General features: G+C 42.4%; 1 protein-coding gene across 7 annotated transcripts in view; it reads right to left on the bottom strand.

Annotated features, from left to right (window-relative positions):
• rusc2 (RUN and SH3 domain containing 2) overlaps positions 1-13,711 on the bottom strand; it is a 254,883-nt gene that overhangs the window by 49,918 nt on the left and 191,254 nt on the right. For 5 of the 7 annotated variants that reach the window (XM_070868526.1, XM_070868518.1, XM_070868544.1 and 2 more), the window contains 4 exons: positions 12,618-12,809; positions 9,929-10,072; positions 9,183-9,259; positions 935-1,109 (listed from right to left, as the gene is read on the bottom strand). In XM_070868526.1, coding sequence (XP_070724627.1) covers positions 935-1,109; positions 9,183-9,259; positions 9,929-10,072; positions 12,618-12,809 — 588 coding nt within the window. The remainder of the gene's footprint in view (positions 1-934; positions 1,110-9,182; positions 9,260-9,928; positions 10,073-12,617; positions 12,810-13,711) is intronic. The other 2 variants (XM_070868563.1, XM_070868571.1) reach the window with 1 other exon arrangement.

The following is a 13,711-nucleotide window of genomic DNA, read 5'->3' as shown; positions in this document are numbered from 1 at the left end:
AATTGAAAATTAGGAACATTATAACATTTCATTTTATCATAAGTTTACAGTTGAGTAATGGATACTATTCCATCAATAGATCTGCTTCAGAGCTACCAATTTGTCTTGTTCGATAAAGAAAATACAAGACTGCTAGTTGCCTAAATTAGCAGGGGCCAAAATTGTCCTCCGCCCGAAATGGGGCGCACCTACCGATTTTCAAGTGTTCTGTCCGCCTCATGCATTGGAGACAATCCGGGGAAATTCAGCTCTTTGTTATTTTTGGAGCGGGGCAGATCTGGTGTCATCAGCGGGGTGGAGGTGCGGGCCGGTCAGAACAGCCGACGCTGTGAGTCACAACGTCCCTCCCTTTCAGTTAAACTGCGAACTCTGCAGCCACTTTAGTGGCAAACACTGGGCCACCAGGGAGCATTTCAGTGGGGCCAGTGGCCCGGTACCCAAGAGGGGGTGTCGGGCAGCCTGTTGGTGGCCTGGCCGAACCCGTGGGCATCATTATCAGGCCGACCTGGCAGTCGGCAGACAATTAAAATGAAATGGCGGCCACGGCAGTGCGACATCCCCTTTAAGGGCGGACGTGCCGCCCAGCCACACGATGGTTTCCCATCGGGGAAACGCTGTTGGGGGCACTGAGCAACAGCCGATCTGCTCCCGCGGCGCAATTTCCGACGTGGGCCGGAAAGGGGGTCGCCGCCGGTTGGTAAAGGGTCGAAGGGGCGGCAACATGGGTGGAGCGGAGCCATTATCTGCTGGGAAAATCCATGAGCGGTGAGTGCTTACCGACCCATGGCCGCCTAAAGGGGCAATTTTGGTCCCCCAGTCTTTATGCAGATGTTATTCGATATTGTTGGAAGTCCTACATAAATCGCAACCTGTAATCTGAGCACTGTGTGAATTAAGACCTTATATAGCGATTGCTAAAAGTGATGTGTCATACCAAGCTGAGTGGAAGCCTCAATCACAGTCCATGGCAGATTTTTTCTTTGTCCTACGATCATATCCAGAATGTATGCCTTCAACCCATCTTGAAAAATATTTCTCATTGCTGGGCACAGGTACTTAAGTACAAGATGGCCCACATTAGGACTGACTGAACTGTTCCCAAGCTTGGCCTGTAAAAATAAGTGCTAATTATCACATTTCATATTTGTTATGGTACAAGGCAATGTTTTAAAAACATTTTTCAACACACTGTTGCAAATACCAGTCGTGCCCGTACAAATGCTATCAGCAAGATTTCCACTTTCTCCTTTCTAGCATCGGTACTATGAAATATCACTGAATCAGTGGAGGCATACTGGGACAGCATAAGAACATAAGAAAGAGGAGCAGGAGTAGGCCATTTTGCCCCTTAAGCCTGCTCCGCCATTCAATAAGATCATGGCTGATCTGATCTTGGCCTCAACTCCACTTTCCTGCCCACTCCCCATATCCCTTTACTCCACTATAGTTCAAAAATCTGTCTTTCTCCGCCTTAAATATATTCAATGACCCAGCCTTCACAGCTCTCTGGGGCAGAGAATTCCATAGATTTACAACCCTGTGAGAGAAGAAATTTCTCTTCATCTCAGTTTTAAATGAGCGGCCCCTTATTTGAAACTATGGGCTCAATTTTCCCAAAGCATTTTTTTGGCGTATTTGAAGAGTTATGCCCGATATTTTAGGGCCTCAGTACGGCAAAAAAAATATTCTAAGTTTCCCCGTTGGATTTCTTCATTTTGGCGTGGAGCCTTGGTCTGCGCCAAAAAGATCGGACTGCCATGGTAACCAAGGACACAATGCGAGCTGAGGCTGCTTTTGCCAGCTCGCAGCACATTAAAAGAATTTAAAAACACATCCGGTCCCATTCTCAGTCCCCGGACACACACACACACACACTCTCTCTCTGTGAGCCGGGGACGGAGATTTAATGTGTCTGGGCACCTGCTGCGCCGATTTTCTTAACTCTCCAGAAGGTTAAGGAAATCCAGATAAGGGGTAAGCCATTTAGGACCGAGATGAGGAGAAACTTCTTCACCCAGAGAGTGGTGAACCTGTGGAATTCTCTACCACAGAAAGTAGTTGAGGCCAATTCACTAAATATATTCAAAAGGGAGTTAGATGAAGTCCTTACTACTAGGGGGATCAAGGGGTATGGCGAGAAAGCAGGAAGGGGGTACTGAAATTGCATGTTCAGCCATGAACTCATTGAATGGCGGTGCAGGCTAGAAGTGCTGAATGGCCTACTCCTGCACCTATTTTCTATGTTTCTATGTTTTTCTGCAAAGGCCACATACGCTGGCCTAAGCGCAACTGGAGTAACTCTCAGCTGACCAAACTTCCCTAAATGGCCAGAATTGGCATAGGTGGCTGATTACGCCCCCTTTGGCTGAAAAGAAAACTGACCTAAAAAAAAACAACTAACTGAGTTACACTGGTGCAAATTGATTGGGGAAACTGTGGTATTTCAACTTAGGCCAAAAAGTGCAGGCTGCTAAAAAAAAATGGTGCAAATCACTGGGGAAAATTGAGCCCTATGTTCCCTAGTTTTAGTTTCCCCTATAATTGGAAATATCATCTCTGCATCCACCTTGTCGAGCACTCTCATTATCTTATAAGTTTCAATAAGATCACCTCTCATTCTTCTGAACTCCAATGTGTATAGACCCAACCTACTCAACCTATCCTCATAAATCAACTCCCTCATCTCCGGAATCAACCTAGTGAAATCACTCTGGAGCATCCATGATGCTGAGAATGACGTGAGTATCACGTGTAGCGAGTTGGTCGTACCGCAGGGAAAGGGTCCACAGCCAGATAGGGAATGGAAGACCAACAGGAAGAGCAGTGCAAGGAAGTTGGTGCAGGAGTCCCCTGTGGTCAACCCCCTGCAAAACAGATACACTGCTTTGGGTACTGTTGAGGGGGATGACTCATCAGGGGAGGGCAGCAGCAGCCAAGTTCATGGCACCATGGCTGGCTCTGCTGCACAGGAGGGCAGGAAAAAGAGTGGGAGAGCAATAGTGATTGGGGATTCAATGGTGAGGGGAATAGATAGGCGTTTCTGCGGCCGCAACCGAAACTCCAGGATGGTATGTTGCCTCCCTGGTGCAAGGGTCAAGGATGTCTCGGAGCGGGTGCAGGACATTCTAAAAAGGGAGGGAGAACAGCCAGTTGTCGTGGTGCACATTGGTACCAACGACATAGGTAAAAAAAGGGATGAGGTCCTACGAAACGAATTTAAGGAGCTAGGAGCTAAATTAAAAAGTAGGACCTCAAAAGTAGTAATCTCGGGATTGCTACCAGTGCCACGTGATAGTCAGAGTAGGAATCGCAGAATAGTGCAGATGAATACGTGGCTTGAGCAGTGGTGCAACAGGGAGGGATTCAAATTCCTGGGGCATTGGAACCGGTTCTGGGGGAGGTGGGACCAGTACAAACCGGACGGTCTGCACCTGGGCAGGACCGGAACCAATGTCCTAGGGGGAGTGTTTGCTAGTGCTGTTGGGGAGGATTTAAACTGATATGGCAGGGGGATGGGAACCAATGCAGGGAGACAGAGGGAAACAAAAAGGAGGCAAAAGCAAAAGACAGAAAGGAGATGAGGAAAAGTGGAGGGTAGAGAAACCCAAGGCAAAGAACAAAAAGGGCCACTGTACAGCAAAATTCTAAAAGGACAAAGGGTGTTAAAAGAACAAGCCTGAAGGCTTTGTGTCTTAATGCAAGGAGTATCCGCAATAAAGTGGATGAATTAACTGTGCAAATAGATGTTAACAAATATGATGTGATTGGGATTACGGAGACGTGGCTCCAGGATGATCAGGGCTGGGAACTCAACATCCAGGGGTATTCAACATTCAGGAAAGATAGAATAAAAGGAAAAGGAGGTGGGGTAGCATTGCTGGTTAAGGAGCAAATTAAGGCAATAGTTCAGAAGGACATTAGCTTGGATGATGTGGAATCTATATGGGTAGAGCTGCAGAATACCAAAGGACAAAAAACGTTAGTGGGAGTTGTGTACAGACCTCCAAACAGTAGTAGTGATGTTGGGGAGGGCATCAAACATGAAATTAGGGGTGCGTGCAATAAAGGTGCAGCAGTTATAATGGGTGACTTTAATATGCACATAGATTGGGTTAACCAAACTGGAAGCAATACGGTAGAGGAGGATTTCCTGGAGTGCATAAGGGATGGTTTTTTAGACCAATATGTCGAGGAACCAACTAGGGGGGAGGCCATCTTAGACTGGGTGTTGTGTAATGAGAGAGGATTAATTAGCAATCTCGTTGTGCGAGGCCCCTTGGGGAAGAGTGACCATAATATGGTGGAATTCTGCATTAGGATGGAGAATGAAACAGTTAATTCAGAGACCATGGTCCAGAACTTAAAGAAGGGTAACTTTGAAGGTATGAGGCGTGAATTGGCTAGGATAGATTGGCGAATGATACTGAAGGGGTTGACTGTGGATGGGCAATGGCAGACATTTAGAGACCGCATGGATGAACTACAACAATTGTACATTCCTGTCTGTCGTAAAAATAAAAAAGGGAAGGTGGCTCAACCGTGGCTATCAAGGGAAATCAGGGATAGCATTAAAGCCAAGGAAGTGGCATACAAATTGGCCAGAAATAGCAGAGAACCCGGGGACTGGGAGAAATTTAGAACTCAGCAGAGGAGGACAAAGGGTTTGATTAGGGCAGGGAAAATGGAGTATGAGAAGAAGCTTGCAGGGAACATTAAGACGGATTGCAAAAGTTTCTATAGATATGTAAAGAGAAAAAGGTTAGTAAAGACAAACGTAGGTCCCCTGCAGTCAGAATCAGGGGAAGTCATAACGGGGAACAAAGAAATGGCGGACCAATTGAACAAGTACTTTGGTTCGGTATTCACTGAGGAGGACACAAACAACCTCCCGGATATAAAAGGGGTCGGAGGGTCTAGTAAGGAGGAGGAACTGAGGGAAATCCTTATTAGTCGGGAAATTGTGTTGGGAAAATTGATGGGATTGAAGGCCGATAAATCCCCAGGGCCTGACGGTCTGCATCCCAGAGTACTTAAGGAGGTGGCCTTGGAAATAGTGGATGCATTGACAGTCATTTTCCAACATTCCATTGACTCTGGATCAGTTCCTATGGAGTGGAGGGTAGCCAATGTAACCCCACTTTTTAAAAAAGGAGGGAGAGAGAAAACAGGGAATTACAGACCGGTCAGCCTGACATCGGTAGTGGGTAAAATGATGGAATCAATTATTAAGGATGTCATAGCAGTGCATTTGGAAAGAGATAATATGATAGGTCCAAGTCAGCATGGATTTGTGAAAGGGAAATCATGCTTGACAAATCTTCTGGAATTTTTTGAGGATGTTTCCAGGAGAGTGGACAAGGGAGAACCAGTTGATGTGGTATATTTGGACTTTCAGAAGGCTTTCGACAAGGTGCCACACAAGAGATTAATGTGCAAAGTTAAAGCACATGGGATTGGGGGTAGTGTGCTGACATGGATTGAGAACTGGTTGTCAGACAGGAAGCAAAGAGTAGGAGTAAATGGGGACTTTTCAGAATGGCAGGCAGTGACTAGTGGGGTACCGCAAGGTTCTGTGCTGGGGCCCCAGCTGTTTACACTGTACATTAATGATTTAGACGAGGGGATTAAATGTAGTATCTCCAAATTTGCGGATGACACTAAGTTGGGTGGCAGTGTGAGCTGCAAGGAGGATTCTATGAGGCTGCAGAGCGACTTGGATAGGTTAGGTGAGTGGGCAAATGCATGGCAGATGAAGTATAATGTGGATAAATGTGAGGTTATCCACTTTGGTGGTAAAAACAGAGAGACAGACTATTATCTGAATGGTGACAGATTAGGAAAAGGGCAGGTGCAAAGAGACCTGGGTGTCATGGTACATCAGTCATTGAAGGTTGGCATGCAGATACAGCAGGCGGTTAAGAAAGCAAATGGCATGTTGGCCTTCATAGCGAGGGGATTTGAGTACAAGGGCAGGGAGGTGTTGCTACAATTGTACAGGGCCTTGGTGAGGCCACACCTGGAGTATTGTGTACAGTTTTGGTCTCCTAACCTGAGGAAGGACATTCTTGCTATTGAGGGAGTGCAGCGAAGGTTCACCAGACTGATTCCCGGGATGGCGGGACTGACCTATCAAGAAAGACTGGATCAACTGGGCTTGTATTCACTGGAGTTCAGAAGAATGAGAGGGGACCTCATAGAAACGTTTAAAATTCTGACGGGGTTAGACAGGTTAGATGCAGGAAGAATGTTCCCAATGTTGGGGAAGTCCAGAACCAGGGGACACAGTCTAAGGATAAGGAGGAAGCCATTTAGGACCGAGATGAGGAGGAATTTCTTCACCCAGAGAGTGGTGAACCTGTGGAATTCTCTACCACAGAAAGTTGTTGCAGCCAATTCACTAAATATATTCAAAAGGGAGTTAGATGAAGTCCTTACTACTAGGGGAATCAAGGGGTATGGTGAGAAAGCAGGATTGGGGTACTGAAGTTGCATGTTCAGCCATGAACTCATTGAATGGCGGTGCAGGCTAGAAGGGCCGAATGGCCTACTCCTGCACCTATTTTCTATGTTTCTATGTTTCTATGAACCTTCTCTGAACAGCCTCCAATGCAAGTATATACTTTCTTAAATACGGAGACCAAAACTGCACACAGTTCTCCAGGTGTGGCCTCACCAATACCCTGTACAGTTGTAGCAGGACTTCTCTGCTTTTATACTCTATCCCCCTTGCAATAAAGACCAACATTCAATCTGCCTTCCTGATTACTTGCTGTACCTGCATACTAACTTCTTGCGTTTTATGCACAAGGATCCCCAGGTCCCTCTGTACTGCAACACTTTGCAATTTTTCTCCATTTAAATTATAATTTGCTTTTCTATTATTTCTGCCAAAGTAGCTAACCTCACATTTTCCCACATTATACTCCATCTGCCAAATTTTTGCCTACTCACTTAGCCTGTCTATATCCTATTGCAGATTTTGTGTGTCCTCCTCACAATTTGCTTTCTCACCCATCTTTGTAACATCAGCAAATGTGGCTACATTACACTCGGTCCCTTCATCCAAGTCATTAATATAGATTGTAAATAGTTGAGGACCCAGCACCGATCCCTGCGGCACCCCACTAGTCACTGTTTGCCAGCCGGAAAAATGACTCATTTATCCCGACTCTCTGTTTTCTGTTAGTTAGCCAATCCTCTATGCTAATATATTACCCCCAACCCTGTGAATTTTTATTTTGTGCAGTAACCTCTTATGTGTCACCTTATCGAATGCCTTCTGGAAATCCAAATACACTACATCCACTGGTTCCTCCTTATCCATCATGCTCATTACATCCTCAAAGAACTCCAGCAAATTTGTCAAACATGATTTCCCTTTCATAAAACCATGCTGACTCCGCTTGATTGAATCACGCTTTTCCAAATGTCTCACTATTTCTTCCTTGATAATGGACTCCAGCATTTTCCCAATGACAGATGTTAGGCTAACTGGTCTGTAGTTTCCTGCTTTTTTGTCTGCCTCCTTTTTTAAATAGGGACGTTACATTTGCAGTTTTCCAATCCGCTGGGATCTTTCCAGAATCCAGGACATTTTGGTAGATTACAACCACCATCTCTGCAGCCACTTCTTTTAAGATCCTGAGATGCAAGCCATCAGGTCCAGGGGACTTGTTCACCTTTAGTCCCATTATTTTACAGAGTACTACTTCTTTAGTGATTGTATTAAGTTCCTCCCTCCCTCTAGCCCCTTGATTATCCACTATTGGAATGTTTTTAGTGTCTTCTACCGTGAAGACCGATACAAAGTATTTGTTCAACGTCTCTGCCTGTTCTCCATTATTAATTCCCCAGTCTCATCCTCTAGGGGACCAACATTTACTTTGGCCACTCGTTTCCTTTTTATGTACCTGTAGAAACTCTTACTATCTGTTTTTATATTTCGTGCTAGTTTACTTTCATAATTTATCTTCCCCTTCTATCACTTTTTTTAGTCGTTCTTTGCTGGCTTTTAAACATTTTCGAATCCTCTGGCTTCCCACGAGTTTGGCCACATTGTTTTCAAATCAAGCGAAGCCCATCATTGTGCAAGACATGCTGGAGAAAAGTTCAAACAGCTCTTGGTTCCAACCACAGAAGAAGTGCCAAGGTAATTGTACTCTCTGAAGCATACATGTATACTTGTCCTTCATAAAGTCATAACCCCAATGTAACTAGCCATTTGCTGGACTTTCTGCGTAAACACCTGCTAAGTTTGCACATTGTGTGGTGCTACACACATTAACTGTACACAAGTAGCATGGCATGTTGACACGCACAGAGCTCTTCAGAGGTCATTCACATAAGAGAATAGACAGGAAGAGCAACAAGAAAATTACTGAATGGGGTCTGGGCAAACAAGGGAAGTGTTCAATGTATAGTGGTGCTGTGCCCATCATTCATTCACCAAACTAACATTTATCAACGTGCTTGTTTACAGGTCAAGAATGGCCACAGTCATAGGCAGTGACTGAGAGCAGGACAAGGCCAGTGCTCCTGCAGCAGCTGACCACCTATGAGGAGATGGCACTTGCTCCTTGTGCCCTAGAAGCTGGGGAAGGCATGTTTGGAATCAAGATGGCACCCCTTGCAAGTATTCTCCATTTGTCATGATCCTTCATTTCATCGCTAACCTGCCCAATCCTCACAACAGGGTCTATCTGGTCAAATCCAGTTTGGACCTAATTTACATAATTTCCCAATGGTTCCACAGGCCCACAACAAGGGACTCAGTTTTGCTGGTAGAAATGGCTATTAGGTGCACAAAAGAAAGCAGGCAAGATCAAAGACCTAAAAGATCTAATATTCTGACCCACACACGCTACTAGTGATGCTTCAAGCACCATAAAGCCACAGAAAATTTACCCTGATTACAAACAAACATTCAGAGATTGCAGGCGCAAACAATGTGATGATTCTCTTCAGCAACAATAAAGATTTGGCTGATTCACTGCAGCTAACAATCAATTGACTGTAACAATCCAAAAAAAGTTGAAATGTTGGAAACAAGTTGCTGGCAGAAGAGATAAAACATTGCTGTGTTACTTTTTTTTCCAATTTTCGTTTAAACAAATTACTAAATGGCATAGGAACACACCAAATCAGACCTTAGACACATTAAACCATTAGTACATACATCTTACCTTTACACCTGGATCTCTACTTGTTCCAAAGTGTGCTACAATTAGATCAACAGCAGTATTTACAGCCTTAACAAGACCTATCATAATACAAAAAATATATGAGTGGATTTCATATCGTCAGCTCTTATATTGCTGTTTTTTTTAATAAAACTGAAATTCTTTTCAATACACTCACTTGTAATCATCATTGGAACCGAAAGTCTCATGTGACAAGTACTGTACTAAATACTACAGGTCACACAAACCTCCAACTTTAGAATTTTTCAATCTATATAATTTAAATTTGTAGTGATTTGTTTCCTTGCACAGTACCCACGTAAAATATTTGGGCTGCCAGTGGTGTCATTCACTTAAAATGTACGGCAAGGAGGAATTGTAAAGCCATCAGACTATTGGCCTAAAACATATAAGCTGAATTTCTTTACAGATTATAGTTTACAATGCTTGGCATATACTTTAGTTTGTGACCAAATGATTGAAAATGTATTAAAAATGACATAATTTTCACACACTAGTTGTGTAGAAATGATTGCCCAAATACCAATGTAACTTGGCGAACACATAAAATGCTTAACATGCTAATTTTTGGAATCTGGTCAAATAAGAGAGTTCTACACATTAATAAATATATCTGAAATGTGCTATACCTTAAAAACATTACATTTAAAATAGTTGTGCATATCCCCAGCTTGGCTATTTTCAATAATGTGCATGCAATATTGCTAATATCAAAAGCTGACTTTTACCCTTTTTCTGTAGCAAGTCGATGGAGATACTTTCGGAGGTTCCGTCAGGTGATAAACAGAACTCAGCAGGGGGTTTCTCAGCCAGTGAAAAATAATCCGGAAAGAAATCACTGTAATAGTTCTGAAGTTGCTTCACAGATTGGCCTACAATAAGGAAGACCATATTATGTAAACCATAACTAACTTAATTCCATTTTTTTTCAATCAAATAACATACTTTGTAAAATATTCTCCAACCAAACTCAATCTCCCCCCGCCCCACCACAATCCCAGAATTCACTGATATCCTGCGTACCCTATTTTACCCACAGATTTAAGTGACATGCAATGTACAATTGAACTCAGCAGCATTAGAAATGTTCATGCTCAAGATATTTCCGTGTTAGGGCAGTGGCTCATCATCTTTATCAATGATCTGGATGAAGGCATTGGGGAAACTACCTGAAAGGTTATGTTGGGGTGCTAAAATACATTACAGGTGGATCTAGATGTGATAAACAAATAGGCCCATATCTGGCAGATGTCTTTTAATACAGATAAATAGTGTCATGCATTTGGGTAGGGGCAAGTCTAATCATATTGATACCATGCAGGGTTGTCTGCTTAAGGTTGCTGAGTGGAAGAAGGACCTGGGGTTAATAGTGCATATGTTGTTGAAGGTCCATGACCAATGCCACAGGCTATTGTCAAAACAAAAATTGCCAGGACAATTAAATATACTCGAAATTCTATCCTTTCAGCATCAGTACCTCGTCTTTGTATCCTCACACAACAGGAAATAAAGAAGTCCTGGAAAAGGTTCAGAGAGGGGCCACTAGATTAATATGTAGATTAATTACTTCCAGCTATCACGATCGACTAAGATAGCTTTTCATCGAAAAGTGTAGATCTCGAGGAGATTTTAATTGAGGTCTTTAAAATAATGACTCGATCTAAGTAGATAGCTACTTGAGCTGAATAGTTTAGGGAGTATCAGGAGACATAAATATAAGTTCCGAAAGCATAGAACTAGGTTACATGCTCGGAGGTACTGCTTTCTTTGCATACCTCTGGAATAAGTTGCCGGCACATGTAGCGAGTGCAGATGCTGCAAGCATTCAAAAGGATGAGTTTCTGAGATTGGCCAATATATCTACATATAGAAGGTATGTGGGCCATTCGGGGTTGTCACTGTGGTCTCCAGGAGCTTGCCTGATTGCTTCAGGGATTGTTGAGGAATTAAATTGGACTAAGGTTCTTTGCTTCACCTAGGACATGGGAAGTGGGGACCGTAGTGTGCAGAGGTTATGGCATGCCAGGATGGAACAGTCTCAATGGAGTACCTGGTCTTTACCTATGCTTTTTTGTATGTTTGTAAACTGATGCAATAAAGCAATTAAGCTAATTATTAGAATCCAATGTTGTACAGCTGTTGTGTTCGTGTTAATGTGATTTGCCCGCTATAAGAAGTTGATGGTAAATTGTGAGGGAGAACATTTCAGTATTGCGTGTTTTTGTTATAGTACTTTGAGCTAATCAATTCAATACAAAAACTTCATAAGCAGAGCCACTCAGAAATTACTGAAATTTTAACTGTTGAATATTCTTTTTAATTAGAAATGCTTTTGTTTTCTTTTCAGAATATCAGTTTTTCCTTATTGTTTGAATCTAATTGTAACCATGCTTGTAAATGGCTTTACTGTATTTTGTAATATTAATATTCCAAGCTGTAAGAGTGCCGACCCTGTAAAATGTAGAATATGATAAAGGGAAGATTATTAATATTTAATGACAAAGCTTCCACCTCCTATATCTTGTCTTTAGCTACATACTCCAATATCACAACCTCTGTTAGATCTGCAACTGGCTGAAATAGCTGGCATTTAATGTGTTTATATCAGAACCTTTGTAATTGAATTCAACGGTCCTGGTGGCTGCCTGCGATAATTGTGGCTGGTATAAGTGATGGGGACTGTATTGTACAACGGTAGTTCATATCCAAAGGATTTTCTGCTTACTGTGACCAGTTCCTTAAGGACTTGCGTAATAACAGTCATACGTATTCTCTCTCCCTAAATTATTCTTTAGCTGAGAGATAACGTGCGTATCAGTTTCCAGAACATTCATCATTGTCAGTTTGTAACTGAGGACTTGGAGCAACATGGAAATTGCCAAGAGTAACTTGCTTGATAATTATCTTCATCTCCTTGTGGAACTATCTTTCTTTTTGCCTCCACTCAGGAAATTGCATGTTCGAGGAATCATGATCATGAATCTGTGCCCTAAGTAGCACATTGGTACATCTGTTTATTGGGCCACTGATCTGCCTAGGCTGACACTGTTACTATTGTGAGATTGACTATTACTCCTGAATTATATCTTACAGAACTTAAAACAAGTAGTAACTCTTGCCAAAATGCCATTTGCATCAACACCCAAACCAGAAGTAACAGTCTTAACAATCCCTCAAACATTTAAAAAATATTTCTTTCTCAGCTTCAAAAACATTATCATGACGCAATGTTAAAATGTACACATTGAATGAAACTAATTTCCAAAAATATTATTTGAACAGATATAGTAGGCAGAAAGAAAAATAGTGTAGAAAAGTACTAAGCAAAGGTACTGGGACAGAAGCTATAAATAAATAAATATCAAATTTTACAAACTATATTGTTACATATTCTGAAAGCACAAAACAGAACTGCACCATATAGCCTTGAGCGAATATGGTTAACACCACTTGTGCCGGAAAATTCCAGATAGCCATTCTTCTTGGTCAATCCAGGACCTGACTGTTTAGGCTCCAAATTACAGCCAAAGCCTGTTATACGGTCATGACCAAGGGGATTTCTTCTGCGATATTCCCTCCATTTCAAAGTCAGAGGTGAAAGGTGATTAGCTAGAATGCATAGTAGATGAAAAACATAGAAGAGCAAGAGAGATTTAGTGAATTAAACTGTATATTCTAGAATGCTTAAGTAATATTCAAAAGAGCTTTTCTCTAATACAAGACCTTTGCATCAAGCTGATTAGTCACTCAATTACATCAGCCAACATAATGAGAATAAGTGGTTACAGTTTGTAGAATAATCAGTCCTGATACCATTCCATTAGCTTCCTGAGCTGGAGTTATACATACACTAGTAACATTATTTACGTAGTTACAGTGACCTGAGATTTGAAGCACCCGAATTTTACTTCCTGCTCCCCCTTTTCAGGTACCTTTCTTTTGAAAGATCCTCTTCCAATGACTGGAAAATTACATTTGCTTCACAACATAAAAATTATTTTTTAATCCACATATATTTTTACTTTGGATTTCCTCTTTTCTTCCATGAGAAATGTGATCCCTTCCAAATTTTGATGCCAATGAAACTTCATAAAAATTCTGCAGATAAGTAAGCTACAATTACCACCAGTAACTAGGAATACCTCTGCCGGTATCTGGCTGAAAGGTCATTGCTTTATAGCAGACAGGCTGGAACACCAGTTTCCTACTTTGCTCAAAACATGAAACATGGATGAGTCCGTGAAGATGTCTGTGAACTGGGCAATCTCACCTACAAATGAGAATGTGATAGACGTGATGTGCAAATGCTGTCAAATAATGTCAAAGCCCTGCAGCATGCAGAGAAACCTGAACTTTCCCAACCAAAACTCACCACCACACCCCCGCCTACCCATCCCCATCCGCCTACGAGACCCGCTGCTGTCCAGGTTGGGGCCCTTGCTTCTTTCAGCAAATACTTTGAGGATGAATGGGGGTGAAATCTAAATCAATAACTTCTCTGACCACTAGCA

The sequence above is a fragment of the Pristiophorus japonicus genome, chromosome 2 (assembly GCF_044704955.1).
Source record: "Pristiophorus japonicus isolate sPriJap1 chromosome 2, sPriJap1.hap1, whole genome shotgun sequence".
In the NCBI taxonomy this organism is placed as follows: Eukaryota; Metazoa; Chordata; class Chondrichthyes; family Pristiophoridae; genus Pristiophorus; species Pristiophorus japonicus.
This window is presented reverse-complemented; position numbering and strand designations above follow the sequence as displayed.